This window comes from Haliaeetus albicilla, chromosome 18, assembly GCF_947461875.1.
Source record: "Haliaeetus albicilla chromosome 18, bHalAlb1.1, whole genome shotgun sequence".
Lineage (NCBI taxonomy): Eukaryota > Metazoa > Chordata > Aves > Accipitriformes > Accipitridae > Haliaeetus > Haliaeetus albicilla.
Genome location: NC_091500.1, coordinates 5,742,378 through 5,759,679, shown reverse-complemented (window position 1 = coordinate 5,759,679; position 17,302 = coordinate 5,742,378). Strand labels below are relative to the sequence as shown.

At 36.4% G+C, this 17,302-nt stretch overlaps 1 protein-coding gene across 8 annotated transcripts in view; it reads left to right on the top strand.

The window, feature by feature from the left end:
- Positions 1 to 17,302, top strand: part of SUPT3H (SPT3 homolog, SAGA and STAGA complex component) — a 279,607-nt gene that overhangs the window by 223,680 nt on the left and 38,625 nt on the right. For all 8 annotated transcript variants that reach the window (XM_069805602.1, XM_069805606.1, XM_069805609.1 and 5 more), the window contains one exon: positions 1,346 to 1,456. In XM_069805602.1, the coding sequence (XP_069661703.1) occupies positions 1,346 to 1,456 (111 nt within the window). The remainder of the gene's footprint in view (positions 1 to 1,345; positions 1,457 to 17,302) is intronic.

Sequence of the window (17,302 nt, the reverse complement as noted above, 5' to 3'; positions counted from 1 at the left end):
GTCTTCCTTTTTTATATTATGTTTGATTATGTTTTGCTTCTGTGGCTGATTTCCATTATAATTCCTAGGAACAAGAATTTAGCTGGAGATGTAGTTTTTGATACCTTATATTTCACTAGCGCTGTGAGTTTATTTTAAATTCTTAGTGTTTGACTTAATGCCTTTTAAAATAACTATATTCTAAAAAGTGCACAGTTTTAATGAAATGTTCCCATGACTTATCCAATTTGGTTAGGTATATACTGGATATAACTGAGGCATTGAGACAAACGAGTTAACTTGGTGAAGAATGTTATTCTTAGTCCATGAAGGCCCAGTCCAGCAGAAAATATTTGAGTTTCATGTTCCCTTTATGAACGTCAATCAGCAAGGGAAGAATCTGCCATCGTATTATGAATAATTCTGTGTGTACACAGGCTCCAGTGGACTCGGCACTCTTGAAAATAACGCATTTTGTAAAAAATATCCCAAGTTTGAAAGCATTAGTATATATTGTAAATGTATGAGGGGACTGTGTATGTGTGTACGTTAAACTTCAGTGTATAATTCAAGTTTTTGTCATTGTTAGTGCATTCACTAATCCATTTTCATGAATTTATTACCAAGCAGCCATCATTCTGATAAGTTGTCTGAATCCTGGCAAGCAGCCGTTGTCTATATGGAGCCTAAACCAACATTTCTCCTAGGAAGGAGAAGAGAGTAACTTTTTCTTTTAAAATCCTGGAGTATTTTTGTAAAATCAATGGCCCAGTAGCAGTAAATTCATATTTTTCCTATTTAGGGTCCTTAATCCAAAAAGTCCTTTGAAATTTGAAAACATTCCAGTCTGAGGTAATTAAAATATTTTTGCATCACTGTAACACCATTATGTCACATGTTTCATCTTCAAATTTCAATCTGATATTACTCAATGGTGATTTTGGTGTCAAATTGCGTTCCACTTGAGGTACTTGTTCAATATTTTCCCCACCCCTTGACATCATAATGAGAGCCTGAAAAGTTTTAAAAATAGTTTCTGTGGTTATTGCAGTATGACTTATATGACCCTTTCATTTGAGTTTGAACATTTTCTGCTCTTTTCAATTGCAACATACAGCAGCACTAGGTGAAAGATTTAAGAGGACAAATATGGTGTTCTTTGGGTCTCTTAAGCGAAGTTCATGTAAAAGTCCTCTTTGATTTGTTAATAGCTTTTTTTCTCTAATGTAGTGTGTGGCAGCAATGATGTGTATCCTCAGGAAAAAAAATTGGTCCATTTTATAAAGGTTTATTTTCATACTTTATGCACTGTAGGTCTGTTGTGTGTTTTTGATTTAGTAACAATTTATGTGTTTTTCTGTTGCAGAGCACTGCAGCCTGTGGTATAGAGGCTCAAAGCGATGCCATCCAGCCCAGCCACATCAGAGAGGCCATTCGACGCTATGGCCACAAGATTGGCCCCCTTTCCCCATTCACAGTACGTAATAACAGAGTTATAAAAAGTTATATTTATAATCTTAAAGAACTTTGATTTTCAAGTGGTCAAATGAAGAAGCTTTGGAATTGTTGAGAGCAATTTGTGGTGACTGTAATTTTCTTTATAAAAGTGGCATAATTCTCTTGGGAAATAAAACTTAGTAATTTCTGTCTCTTTTTGGAAAGACAAAAAAGTTTTTTTTTCTTTTAAATATTATTTTCTTTCAATTACAAATTATGCTTTTTTGTTAGTGCTTGAATTTTCTGTTTTTGCAAAGTTTAGGTTTACAGTTATTTTAAATTATATGTATTCCAATATGGTGAGGAGCACTTTATATTCTAAAATTAGTTGTGTGTCAGATACTGCTCCTATTGGAAGTTGAACTCTCAAGTGACACATTTACGGTTGGAGAAAGAAGAGAATGGTTTCTTTAGACAACTTTGAACCTCCACTAAAATGTAATAGAACTGAGCTTGTGGTAAAACACTGATGGGTTATGAGGTTTTGCCGTCGTTTTTTCTATGCAAATTGCAAATCCATTGTTCAGAGCAGCCAAACGAATGCTTTATTTAATTTTCTCAGCTGATAAAAATGTGAAAGTAGTCTGTCTCCAGTGTCATAAATTGGGGTCATTTTCTTCTGATCTGCTGTTCTATGTGGCCTTGCTTACCTCAGGAAAGTACATTTACATTTAGGAAAGAATGAATGTCAAAGAAACCATTATAGGAAAAAACCAAAACAAAACAAAGCAAAAAACACCACACTAGATCTGAGCTCCTAAAAATCAGGAGGAAATTATCCATTTTTGGAGGGATTTTAGGAAAGAAAAATGATTCTGAACTTGGAGGAAACTCATCTACATAAAAATTATACAGAAGTATATGACGACCATATATTTATGGTCTTTACATAATTTATGGTCTTTACATAATTTTACTTCTCTCTCTTGCCAGTCACAAATGCTAAATTAATATCATGTAAAGTGTAAGATAGAATTTCTAGTCCAAAATAGAGAAGTGTCTTTAGCAGAAGTTTGCTAAGAGATGTAGCTAAGAACATGGCAATAGCTTCTGAAAGCAGAGAATATATTTAATTTTATTATGTAAAGAGCTCACATAAACAATTACAGAGAGTTAAGTCTTCCTTCCCTGACCCTCACTGAAAGTGGTTTGGTTAATTATTAACCAAAGTTTGAAATTTCTCTGCAACCACAAGATATAATAAAATACTTGGGTTTGGGTTGGGGTTTTTTATGTCCTGCAATCTTGTGAACTTCCCAAAGAGCACAACTAACTGAACAGTTTAATTTGTTGACATTACCTACTGTCAATGTGGTTGATGAGATGAGCAGATCTTGTTCCCTCTAAACAAGCCAAGAACCCTACCTTTTCATATTGCCAGACTCTCACACTGTTGTATTAAAAATATTATCGCTAGGCATTTTGAAGAGTACTGCGGCAACACTTCTTTTGAATAACTTCTGCTTTCTTCTATTGCCACTGCCTTCACAATAGTTTTTTTGTGTATCTGTGTGACCTCCTAGACAAGATGACAGAACTAGGAGGAAAGGTGGCTTTACTCAGTGTGCTGCGTGTGATTCTGTAGTGACACGTTAAAAACTGCAGAGAGAAATATTGAATGGGTTTAATGGGTATCTGTCACTACGTTCAGTGAAGTCATGCTTTTGGTCGTTTCCACCCTTAAAACTAACCTAAAGGTCACGTAGAGAAGTTAGGAGTATACATTTGCACACCGTCTCTTCCATTTCTCTTAATCCTATTGATTATTCCACATCAGATCTGATTTTGTAGTCAATAGGTGCCCTGACAGAGTCTGCTGTAGGTGAGGAGGAAGGATTTTTCTTCATGCCCAGATGTTGTACACTGTTTTCTGATGGTAGTTTACCATTCGTGTTAGCAGTCCTACTACACAAGCAAGGAAAAGAATGAAGAAACAACCATTTTTGTGAGCTATATATATGTTCAGTTCATCCCTAAAATGGATAGATTAGACTGAATTTCAAGTAAAAGATGTAGTTCTACATTCTTACTATAGTAACAAGAAGAAAGTGCAACTCTGCTAATGCCAAAATGCCGTATGACTCCAGTGTAAGTTTGTGATACTTGCACAGGAGGAGTGTAAAATCAGTCCTAGAAACCTAACCATGTACTTATCTATCCCAAATTACATGACGTGTTGGAACATACAGGAAATCTCATATGAGGAATAATAGGCAAAATAAGTTATCCACAGTATTCAACAACAGTTTTTTGAAAACAAGAGCATGTTACTGCTCTTGAGTGCTGACCATTGAGAAAAGATTGGGGAAAAAAAAAGGAATAACTTTAAATGCTTTCCTGTCTTCCAGAGTAATACTACATGAACTTACAGTACAGTTATTGGGGTTTAATAAATTATTTTAATTTTGTAGGCCTATGCTATTCTGAAGTTTTCTTGGATATGTGACTATTGAGCAGTAAGGAGGATTTACAGAAGAATTTTACCCTTGCTGTAAATTAGTGAGAAAAAATGGACAGCTCTGGACTCTTTTTCATTTTAAATAATTTCCATCTCATTCCAGCCATTCATACAAGGCAGAGAGCAAACATTTTCTTTTTCGTTTGGGAGATTATTTTTAATTTAGCTAGAGTTGGGTTTTGGCTTTCTGCTATGCTGCCTAGTGTGAGGCATTCAGCAGTCCCCCTGAAATTCGCTGTGTATCATTTTTAATGTTTATAATTTAACAGCATCGGGTTTTGAAAGACTTTATCGTCTGTACAAATGGATTGAGTTTAAATCAGCAGTATATCTGGAGAAATGAATAAAAATCTGGACCTGCAAAGTATCTGATAATATTTCCCCATTTAAAATTGCAAGATGTTATAAAATCAATGTTCTCTGTATGAAAAATCCCATGCAGATGATTGCACTTTATACCAAAACCAGACAGGAATATTCTAACTGCCCTTCATATTAAAATACAGAACTTTTTTTTTCTCCCTGCGTTATATTTTTTTTGTCTTCTTTTTTTTCTCACCTTCTTATAGTTTCTCACCTCTAGTGAGCCAGGACTTCTCAGTTCTTAGACTAAAGCTAATTTCTGCACTGTCTGGAAACTCACCCTCAGTAGTGGCAAGACCCACACATAATTGCAGAGACAGATGAAGGTATAGGTATTTGACTAGATTGCCAGCTGGGAAACCATCCCTGTTTTCTCCAGATTCAACATCAGACTCCAAAAACGTGAAACCCCTCTCCTTTCCTTCTCCGTTGGGTTACAGGAAGGGATCTGCCTTGCTTTGAGACTTGGTTAACATGTTTTTCAGTGATGACTCATTCATATTTGGCCCAGGTACTTTCCCATGGACACTTTAAGCTGACTCCCCAGAAAGGTCTCTGTGTTTGAGTCGCTTGCCATGGAGATTGATGTATGAGGCCTTGATTCTGCTCAACTGTATAAAATTTACTTGTTTCCTTGGCACAGTTCACAAGAGGATAAGAACTGATAGGAGAGTCCTCTTCTGGTCTTGTGTTTATCCTACCAGTAAACAGCCTTCACTGTGGTGTGGGTTGTTTGGCTTTTCCTCAGACAGCTTCTCCATTCCTCAGGGTGGTTGAGAGCAGAACAACCAGGTACACCAGATCAGAGGACCATGAGAACCTTTCACATCTAGGTATTGGCTCTAATCTTCTCTTGGTAGTAAGGTGGTGTCTTCATCAATAAACTTCCATGTATCAGGGACTGACCTTGGGATGGATGCATTCAATATGAGGTTCACCTGTAGGTTCTTCCCTGAGCACCGTCTGTCGTGGTCTCATATTGAAGCTTGATGTTGGAGGAGTCAGAGTGAGTGGACCTTATAGGTTGGATCCATACCAGGAATTTCCAAAGTCAACCTTTCCGTTTTAGATGTAAACAAGAAAGCAGTAGTTCATATCCGGGATCCCTCTCGGTTATGTTTCTCTGGTGAAACTGTCTGATGTAGATCTTGCCTTATGTTCCAGCTCCTCACGTGGGATTCAGGACAACAAGTTATCTCAGTTTTTCATATGCCATCTCACAGCTTGGGCACCAGGTTGTTCTCAGTGTTGGGGTTCTCATCGCTTAGCTCCATTTCTTACACACTACTGCTCCAAAGGATTAAAAGAAGTGAGTTTAGTTTTTTCTACTCATTTGACTAACCTTTTTCATTCCTCAAGTCTGTCTTCTTAATAAGATGAAAGACTTTCCATGAGTAATGTTGGGGTGCAGTTGGTGGCTCTCTTTCCATATCACCCATCCTTGTGTAGGATAACACGACTGTTACATTTCTTTCTTCTAGTTAGAAAACTCATCCCCTAGCAGTTTTGGTTCAAATTTCTGAATACAGCAGGCTCTTGACAACAGCCAGTCAGTTGGTTATTACATTGATCCATAAAAATATCCCTTCTAGTGGCTTCAAAGAGATCAGGGAAGGGTTTAGATCTTTCTGATACAGTTTTTCCCTCAGACACCATAGAAAATAGCTCAGACTTCTGTCTAATGTTATATCAAGGTTTTGCGCTACGTAGAAAATAAACATAGCCTATGTCAAATAGTTCTTGTTACTGAGGTCTGAAGAAATGGCCATACTTGGTTATGTAAAAATCTGCTGTAGGACTGTTAATATATCTCCTCCATGTTTGATTAGACACATGGCACCAGATCTTTACGTCATTGAAGTATATTTGTTGTGGAAGTCTTTTTTAATGTAGATTGCAGGGGGCTCCTCAGTGCTCCCTCTACATTTTTACCTAATGAAGACACAGTGGTCATTGTTACTGCATGACAACTCAAAGGTGTGCTTGTATGTCTGGATAGAGAGCTGTGTCATTGGAGTCATGCGCTATGTGAATATGCATGGAAGTAAGCCCTTGAAGAAGGAGAGGTTAATTTTCTGTCATGGATTTGCATATATTTTGGTTGTATATGTTCTCATCTGCCCGTCTTTTCTCAGTTTTTTCAGACTCCCAGGGGGTGAGAAACAAAGCGCTTTTGTGACAGTTTAGCCAATGCAAAAAAAATAACCAGTTACGGCTAATCCACTTGACTGGGAGTTGTAATGGCTTCTCAGTACTTCAGGAAGGAGCTCTTCCTGAATACACCATCAGTCATTTTGTACTCAGCATCTAGTGTTTAACTGGGTATGAAACTAAGATTACACTTACTGCGTTAGTGTCCTGGTATGCTTTGCTTCCTTGTGTGAATAGGTTTCCCAGAAGAATCGACGTGGATTTCCTAAATGCATTCATAGGGGGCCAGTGACTGATTAGCCCAGAACCAGTTATGTCACTATCTGAGAATTAATGTAAATTGTTCTAAGTGAATAAATAAATATTTCAAGACTGTTAGGTAAGTATTAGTTTTGTTAGATGGATGCTTTTTACAGAAATAGAGATACTGAGCATTTTCAAGCATTAAACCATTTATAGAGGTGAAGAGCACTAGTAACAATAATAATTGCCATGACACTTGGATTTTTCCTAACACATTTGTTATGGACATCTCAAACTGCAAACTTTTTGCTGTAACATCCATTGAAATGTTCTCTTGATATTAATGGAGTAATATCTGACATGCCGTATTTGGCAATTTTCTCTGAAAGAATTGCAGTGTATTGTATCTTAGGTCTGTGACACCAGAATGAGGGACAAGGGAAAGGAAAGAGCAGAAACAAAGCAAAATTTCTTTGAATATTCTTCCCAAGGTGCTTACTGACTGTGAGAAACCCTTGCCATACAGAATTCCTCATAGAACCTGCGGCTCATGGACTTGCATGCCAGCTGGTGGGTCATGTTGACTGATTCTGGTAGTGAGGAAACCAAAGTACACTATGGGATAATGGAGGTTCTCTGACTCCAGGCTTCTGCATATATAAAAAGGAATGTGGGGATTCCACAGTTTCTAGGTTCTCCACCCTGAAGTGTAGGATATTAATTGTAGAATCATAGAAAGGTTTGGGTTGGTAGGGACCTTAAAGATCATCTAGTCCAACCTTCCTGCCATGGGTGGGAACATCCTCCACTAGACCAGGTTGCTCAAAGCCCCATCCAACCTGGCCTTGAACACTGCCAGGGATGGGGCAGCCACAACCTCTCTGGGCAACCTGTTCCAGTGCCTCACCATCCTCATCCTGATAGAACTGCCAGCTGCATTCTTTCAGCTTTGAGAAAGAGTTGACCTAGGTTGACCTGCATTCAAATGTTAAAAATGATTTTGCATTCCACTGCAGTTTGAGGCATACATGCTAGAACCCTGCTATTGCAGAGTTGTAGTGATGTGATTCATGTTTTACTTTTGGTTTCACTGAATCTTGCTGGTTTTGACTGGTTGAACCTTGATGGAACTGAGATGAATCTCATCAGGTTTAGTTGCCAGATGCAAACACACTTTCTTTGCAAAATGACTAGATTTCTGAAGGGAATCATGCAAAGAACTTCTATTTTGTAGAACACTTCAAAATACTAGTGTTAGTTCTAAAATGGAAAACCCGAGTGTAAATACAAGTTGGTTTTTTTGCTACTGAATAGCTCAGTCCCATATGTAGAATTTAGATTTTATTTCTGTTTAAAAAGCAAACATAGAAGAATATTTTATAAAAAAATACATATTCCTTTGGGACCATTTTCTTAAGATTGTTAATATGTATTTGTAAAGCATGAACAGTGATATTTTCTGAGGTCTTTCCCTTTTGTGCCGTTTCATCATGATTGTCCCTCTCTTCCATCTGATTTGGTGATAAGTGTTCCTAATGAGGCAGCTTTGGAAGAAGAGTTAAGCTGTGTTATTTATTCTTTAGCAGCATTTGATGGATGTTGGTTTGGACAAAAAGAGCACTTTGAAAGTTTTGTAATCATATGGTAAATGAGAACTAACATTAAACTAGTGAAAATGATCCGCTTGCATTTATTTTGACCTTAATAGCTATGTCAAAATGGCTAACATAATTAGAGCATTTAGGTTTTGTCTCCAAGTGCAAGCCACAATGGAAAGCAGCAAGTGTACTCTAGGTTATTCTGCATTGTATTATGTCTAAGGTAGTCTAGACATATATTTTATCCATATATTCTCTACTAACAGTATTGGGAGGTACTCAGTATTGCCTATTTTAAGGCATGGTCCAGACTTTCAAGGAGGAGAGAAATAAATAATTGATCTAAAAAATAGTGCCATATAATTTTGCAAGACAGGAGTGGGAAATATGTAACTCTTCATCATGTGGGATGATGCAGTTCCATGTGCTGAACCTGAATCTATTTCTCTGTGCATTTAAGTTAAGGAAGTGAGACATTTTATGTGTATTACTTCATTGCAGGCTAAATCTTGCTTCCTTGGTCAAGGAAAATGTGAAATTTCTCTACATAGGATTAACAGACTTTTTATATTGAGACATGAATTTATATTTGGATGTAAAATTAGTATATATGAATATTCAAATGTTTTTATGTAACATCTATTTGTAATTGTACTCTTCTACACGCGTTCTTTTTCTTATTATTCACTTAGATAGTTAAGGAGTAGAATCATCCTGAATGCCCAATCGTTAAACATCAGCTCAGTCTATCCCAGGATTTCAAGTACAATGATATTGGTATTACAACCCTTTACATGGAGACTATAACCACATGATTAGATCATTTCATGGTTCATTCGGACGAGTGGTCTAACTATTAGACACGTTGAAGTATGACCTAGAATGAAGAGAGTAAGAGGATTACTTCTTTTACTTGTACAGAATGTATTGGAGTTCAATGGGAAGTCAGTGGAAAGTCATTTAGAGAAAGAGCAAATTGCCATATCTTGTAGCATGACCTGGGTATATCCCTCTTTCTTCAAGAAACTTTGGTTCTGGACTCTTACTTACTTTACAACATGGCAGCATCACTGATTTCAGTAAGATTAAGGATTTAAAAGGGATCAAAATCAATACCAAACCAAATTACAACAAGCTCAATCTTGCTATAGACTGGCCAAAAAAGTAAAATAATAATAATATGTTAGATTTAGATTAATCTAAAAAGCTCATCTCTGTGAAGTGCATAGTGAAAATGATCTGCAATCTTGACTGGGTCTGTAGGTATAATCCTAATATTCATCCAAATATTATTCTAAATAATAATATTTAATATGCCAGGGTGTTCACAAATGCATATTTCTTACCACGAATACAAGTATAATGTCTCTAGAGAAATTATTTTATTTGAATTGTTTGTATTTCTAAGAGTTAGAGTAACAAACAATAAATAATTCTTCAAAAATATTTATTCTGTGATCAATATATAGTGATTACCTGAAACCTTGGTACAAACAGTTTTAAGTAGTACATGAAGAGTTTGTAGGTAGTACTTGTGACCATGAGAGAACAACTCTAGTAAAAAGTACAGCTAGCATCCTCTACTCTGAAATTAAAATGAAGTGGTCAGCTACAACAGTGGAAGACCACAGGCAAAAAGAATAAGAAAATGTTTCCTAAACAAATTCTTTGTCCCCTTTAGTTTATGCCAGTTCTGAAATGAAATGTTTTAGATGTTTAGTTAAAGAGAAACTGAGTTTATAAATGTAAATTGTAATCCTGCACAGACCCGCGGAAGACAGTGGCCGTTATTCAGCAGCGTATGCGTGTGTAAATGGAGCATATTGAATGAACAGAGGGTATAACCAGCTTTTTTGGGGGATATTTACTTTTTGGAGAGAATGCTCCTTCAGGCTCCAGGTCATTTCAGTATGAAAAGACTTGCTAGTCTAAACCTTCTCTTGTTAAAAATTTGAGTCCCATAAAATTGCCTAAGCATCATAAAACAATGAATATTTACAAAACCATGTTTATGATACTCCTTGTGACATTCCCTGCACGAGGAACATGTAATGCCAGAGAATGGTGTTTGGCAGAGACTTAGATTATTTGGACCTTATACAGCCCTGCTTGTACTCTTACAGGTTCTTAAATAATAAATGCAAGTATTCCATGTAGACTTCAATACGTTACATGTACAGGTAAATTATAGTTTCACAATCAAATTATATACGTAGTCAAGACCTTTCACTTCTGATGTTTTAAAAGTGCTTGTTATTGATCCTGATTGAGCTCAGCTCTTATGCAAATGCTTAAATCCATTTCTGTTGCAAGAAGTACTGAAGTTTGTCACAAAACTTTAGAAATTCCAATTCAGTAAAGATGATAATTGACTCTACCGATTTCCCTTAGAACACAAAATTTGTGGAATAGTACCTGAAGACCTGGCAAAGCTGAGCTCGTGAGAGACTAAAACAGCAGATTCGGGGTGTGGAAAGAAGAGAGGGAAACTTTGAAAGTATAAAGGATAGTGTGGCAGTATGATGTTTGTGGAGATAAACAGAACAGAACACTTTTCAAAGTAAGTTTGTTTTAAGTGCCTTAAACTTGAAGAAAAATTCAGCTTCACTTCTGGTCTGCAACTTAGTCTTCTTACTGAAAGAAATTTCTTTCTGCATATTTCAGACCAAAATAGCAGTGAGAAGAAGTTCTGGAATACAATCTTCAATAATTGCTTCAATATACACAATGTGGATACATTACATCTAAATTTTTCTAAAGCACTTGAATGATAAAAAATTTTGAACGCTGTTTCCGAAAGAAATTAGGTACACAGAAACCAAATAAAAAATCTCTGATATTTAAGGTCCTGTATATTATATACTGCCCCTATTGATATTCAAAATCAATTGATACTGATTTTGAAGAAGTCAGGATTTCATTCTCAATCGGTTTTCAAAAATGAAATGTATATATTTATGTCAAACGGCATTTGCAAACTTTTCCTTCAGTTATACATTCAGTTTCTGGTCTAGAAAAAGTCAAATTGACATTTTTATTGTTTCTTCTCATTTTGAAAGGAAGAAGCAGCATTTTATTTCATTAAACAGTTATATACTTATGATGTCTTTGTCTATACTTCAAGCTATTGTCTGTAGTTATTTGTTATTCTACAGTGTTACCACTGCATTTGAAAAATATGAGTTCTTATTCTATAAAACCAGTAGGAAGTCAAATCTCAGTTTGGAAATCTTGTTCCCTTCTCTCCCAACCCCCAACCCAAGGTTCCTCCTTTCAGATTTATGAAAGAAAACATTTCTTTCTGTAAAAGGTTTTTGTATGCCAGCATCTGGAAGTGTTTATTTCAGTGGCGTGTAATCTATCTGTGGATTTAGTTAGCACCAGACCCCCTTTTGTGTACTCCTGACTTAAAATTTTTATAAATGATCTTGTTGAATTTGTGCCAGTGTGCACATGGTTTGGCTGATTGCTGCATATATCCTTTACCTGCCAGTCACCTTTGATTTATATTCCTTCCCCTCTGCTTTTGCCTTCCAAAAATGGTGCCACTGAACTGTCCTCTAAATCATCTTATTGGATAAATTACTCCAAGATGAGATGGTACAGTTTTGGCCGACTCCTCGACAGAAGGCATTCCTATAATCCATCCTTGCCCGCTCTGTGTAGAACCATTCAAAAAAGAGAATGAACAGGGGAAATCAGGCTCCCTCTTCGGTCTGAGCACTATTTCTTCCAGTGCTATTCAAAAATGCAAAGTCGGATATTTGATTTATATGGCTCTTAATACCATCTGAAGACACATAAACTGCTTGAGAATCTCTCTCATACCCTCTCCTGAACTGAACTTCTTCATTATATGAGTTTAATCCCAAGTATATGGTTATACGGTTTTCTCCCAGAAAGATTAAATTGTGAAAGAACAGCGTATTTAAGAATATTTTAAAGCATTTCACTTGGAATAGATTGTACAATATACATGACAGTTCTTTCCATGATAAAAATCCCTATTGGTTTCCTTAAACTAAACAGCTAATACTCCTTCAGAATAACAACAGTTCTGTAAGCTTTACTTAATGACATTACTAATTTGGAGAGTTTTATGAAGTTTCCTGGAGAAAAGCAGGTGGCTTGGCAGTAATTTAAAAGGTTCACAATTTGTGGTAGCGGTTTCAGGGGGTTTCATGTTTCTAAAGAGGGAGACCAAGCTGCATATTACTTAAGAGTGTCTGACACAATGATGTATCATTTTGGACTAAGTTTCCAGAAGTTCGTTGGTCATTAAATGTGCTGCTTGACTTTATATTGCAGTTTCCCAGCTGTCCCTACTGGGGGTAATCTTAACGCTCAAACAGAATTTATTAATGAAGGCATAAGCTTGCAGCACTGATGAAGCAGTAAGTTGCCCAGATGATTTTATTAAACAGGAACATAGATTTTTCGATAAGACAAAAATGTCATTTAAGTAGATTTGAAAAGAACTGGCTCATTTTCTGCAGAGCACTGGGAAAGTATTTACAAACGGTCTGGATAGTATTTGATATCCTGTGGGGACATTTAAAATTCTTGGATTGCACATACATCAGTGTCTTACTACACAACACAGTACATGAATTGTTGCAAGCAGCGCGCACGGCTTTCAGGCAGTATAGATGTGGTTCTGTTGAGGTAGGAGATACTGGCACGAAATGACTCTGCTAATGGAGTTTGCACAACCACGTGGAGGGTTGCTACTCCATTGTGTCGCTGCCTCTTCAAGCACGTTACACTGGAAGTCCTAAACGAAACACGTGCATCTTGCTAAACGCAGGAGCTCGCAGTGTAAGGTTTTATTACTTTTCATATCTGATTTAGCAAATAAATGTACTAGCTCTGTCAGTGAGAAGATAATAAGTGAGCTACGAAGTTTGCAATTGACCGAATCTCTCATATAAAACAAAGCAACTCCTAATCTCATAAGCCTTATGTAATTATTTTTTTCTAACTGTATGGCCAGATTCAAATACATACTAGACACATTTTACACACAGTTGTACTGATGTAAAAGGATCTGAGGGTAAGAATACATTACTTTTTAAATGAAGTGTATGTTCTTATATGCCTCCTGAGAGGCTTAAAAGACATTTAGTATAAATGAGAATCTGACTTCTGGTACTTTGCTCAAGGCAATCTAACATGTAATACGTAAATGTGTATTTCAGTATAATATATAATATAATTCAAATATAATTCTACAGCAGATACTGGGGGAAAAAGGTAACTTAATTAAGTGTTCCAAGATATTACACAAAGAGAAGATATATAAACATGCCCATCTACAATAATTTACATTATTTTTTGTAACGATACTGACATCACATCCATGCAGCATGTACATTCTGGTACAAAGTTTAATAAATAGAAACTTGATAATTGAAGAATCTTAGGAACAAAATTGAAGAATCTTAAGAACAAAGTGGCTTTTTCTTACTTGTCGTTACACAGAATAATAGTACAGCTCCCTGCAGGTTTTGTGTTTTTGTGAGTCTGTTAGACTTTGGACAATATCATGTAATTATACCATTATATAATGCAAGATGAGTTGTAGCTGTATTCTGTTCAATTCTTTCAGGTTTCCCTTGAAAATGAGCATTCATTCATATTTTTCCCCCTGAAAGATGTAAAAGTGCTTTATGAACTAAAACTGCTCATATTTGTCAGTCCAGCTATAGCAGGGGACTGAGCCAGCTCAGATGTGAGATGCAGCAGCTGTGTAAGTCTGCAGCAGCGCTGCACGGCTTTGTAGCACAGGATGTGAGCTGTCTAGATGAAACATTATGAGAACTTTAGAATCATGTAATATAACTGTTGGAGTTGGACTTAATCTACGGTTGAAGAAAATTGCATGGAACTTAACTTCTCGCGAACAGGATCTCCATTTTAGATGTTATTTCTACCACTAACGCTTGACAGACTTGTCCTATTGTATTGAGCTTGGATAGAGGACGTTTCTGGCATCGCTGACTTGTCACTTTGCAAATAAAGAATGTAAAATCTCTAGGCTAAGAGGGTAAACCTGGAAAGGAACAAATGATAATCTGGGAACGCTAAGACCAAGTGGAAATATTTTTTATAACTCTTATTACCTGTTATTTTCTGTTCTAGTTGCCTACTCTTTTGTTCCTGAAGTCCTATAATAATACTCAAACTTGAGCACCTGTTGAATTAGGCATTGCACACAGGAGAAGACAAAAGATTTCCAAAGTTTAAACAGGGACTTTGTGGTTTGTTTCTGTCTATTTATCATGCCCCACACAGTGAGGTGTCACTTTTCATTTAAATCTTTGATACTGCTAACAGCAAAAAAAGTTGTTTAGCGAGCAGTGGTACAAATGATGCTTGATTTCCTCTGGTCTGTGTCCTCTCTCCTCCCCCGTGGCAATGATGCTCCTTTTCCCCTCATCCCTCTGATATGCCTCCAGGCAGCAGAAGGCAACATTGCTATATGGTTGCTAGAAAATCTCTTTAACATGTTAAGTTCTCCTTTTCTTCAAACTAGACCCATTTCAGGGAGCCTGACTGTGCACTTGGTAGTGTTTGCAAATATTTCTCTAGCAGAATCAAACGAAAACACCAGGCTTGAGTCAACCGAACACATTTCATGAATTTCAGTTTGGGGTTTCTGTGTTTCTTCCCTTCCTTGAGGTTTTGCACTATTCCAGCTTTCTGACTTTAACTTCAAGGTCGTGTAAGCCTCAATTCAGCAAAGCAATCATCTGCTTAATTTTTAAACTATACCTTCAGTCTGACAAAAGCATGTGCTAAATCAAGGCTTTCAGTATTATTAGCAATATATGTTTTGATTCATCTGTTATTTCAGCATTCCTTTTTTAAAATGCATTGCACATAGGAGAAAAAGATGGAGGAGGATGCTTGTAGGAATAAAGGATTTTCAGAGATGTAAACAGATATGCAGAGAAATACACATTTATAGTTTATATTTATATCTATATCTAAACATATATCAGTAAACAAAACTTAGAAAATAATCTTTGCCATGTGAAAAGCTTTAACTGTTTTTTATTTGTACATAAAGTGATTCTTCCTGGCATCTTGGTTTCTCTGGACATTTAATTTACAGTAGTTCTTTTGTCAGTGATGGTGACCCTAAAGGCACCAGTAGTAGGTTTGATGAAGAAGACAAGATCCTCGTATTTCTGCTGCTGGGATGAAAAGTAGAATGTTTCAAAAATATATTTAGTGGAGCAAGAGAATAGTTTAAGCAAGAGGTGGGCTGAAATTTGAGATTCAGTTATTTTTGTTGTGTTCCATTTCTGAAAATAAGAATGGACGCTGCTCAGCTGAGTAAGTGCAAACTCTGCCTTTGTGTGTACTGTAGAGGTAGGTGCCAGAATAAGAGAAGATAGCTAAGGGTCCTTAAAAAGTACTAGCAATAAGCATAAAATGGGATGAAATTAAGATCGGATCCATTTTCTGGCCTTGTAATATTTGCCTCACTGGAAAGTTTTGGAAGATACTTAAAGGATTTAAACTTAAATACAATGCAACACTGGGTCAATATTGTGGTGTTAGCAGAACTAGAGAAAAATCATGAAATGAAGGGAAATTCTTGAAAGGAGTATCAGACTCTAGAAATTGAAAAAAAGTTAATCAGGTAACAGTTATGTTTTTAGTGCTGTGTAGTGCTTTACTTGTGTCCATGACTGCGATGTCCAGTTTATGATTAAGCTTCAGCCAGGGCTTTCAAGTACATCCCTTGTATCTGCTGTTCCACAGTGACAAAATTTCACAGTCTGGATGGTTTTTTTTGCTTTTAAACCAAGAGCTTCTTACTCCTATTTATATCACCCTGGATAATTCAGTTGCCTTCTCGGTGATTTAGTTCTCTAGTTAGTTATTGGTAGAAGATACACCCTTTCCTCCATGTTACTTAATTACAGGAGAGAGAATATAAAGAGGGATTATTCCATGGTGAGACATTGTTTTGTGTCTTTATGTTAGTTTTATGTTAGTTATGTTAGTATTTATGTTAGTTAATATGCACGTGGATAAAAATATGATGTTTTGGTCTTTGATAAAGATCCTGAGCTGTCTGCAAAGCCCTGAGAACATGTTTCAAATAGGTGGTCTCCTTCAGGCTTCAACTGCTGAATGTCTATGGAACCTGGAATATACCCGAGTGGTTAAAAACCATCCTGTTCTGGTTTACCAATTTGGAATTAATTCCACAGCTAAGAGCTCTGCCTAAGAATTATATGCCTCTAATTTCACATAATTTAAATGGCAATAATGCTAGAAGAATAAAAATAAGAAATAATAAGAATAAATAATAAGAATAAAAATAAGAAAAAATTCACACAGTAAATGTTTGCACAAGGTTGCTAGCACTGGCAGGTTAGATAGGTGGGGAACAGGCTGGTATCCAGCCTGGAGAAATTGTACTAATGCAACATTTCAGGCTGTGTACTGGCACAGGTCGGTCTTTAAATGTGGTGATGTGCTGACAGGATTGTCACTTTTGATGGTAAAGAATTGAGACAACAGGAGAAAAAATAAGAGTCTCTAGGGATCTACATGTGTTAGTTTTACTGCAGAAGGTGATAAAACTGCTGGAAGCAAGCAGTCTCCATGCAGAATTATTGCAATACAAATGGCCTGGAAGTGAGACATACTAATTTCACTAGGTTAATTTTGTTGGTGGTGAAGGGTTTGGGTATTTTTTTTCCTTGCAAGAAGGAGGACAAATTATTAATATTTACTGTCAAGAAGACTGTAGTTCTAATTGGTGTTTAGATACGATACTTAAATTACCATCAGAAGATATGGTGTCGATTCGGAGTGTAGATTAGGTGCTTCTGAGAAAAAGCATACAGCTATTTCTGCATCTGTTAACAAGGAAGTTTGAACAATCTCACCATTGTGCATGGAGGTTTTTTTTAAAAAAGAAGCATATGGTACAGAAGAAAGGTATATACTTGTTACCACTTTAGGAAGCTTGGGTTTTAATAGCTTACTA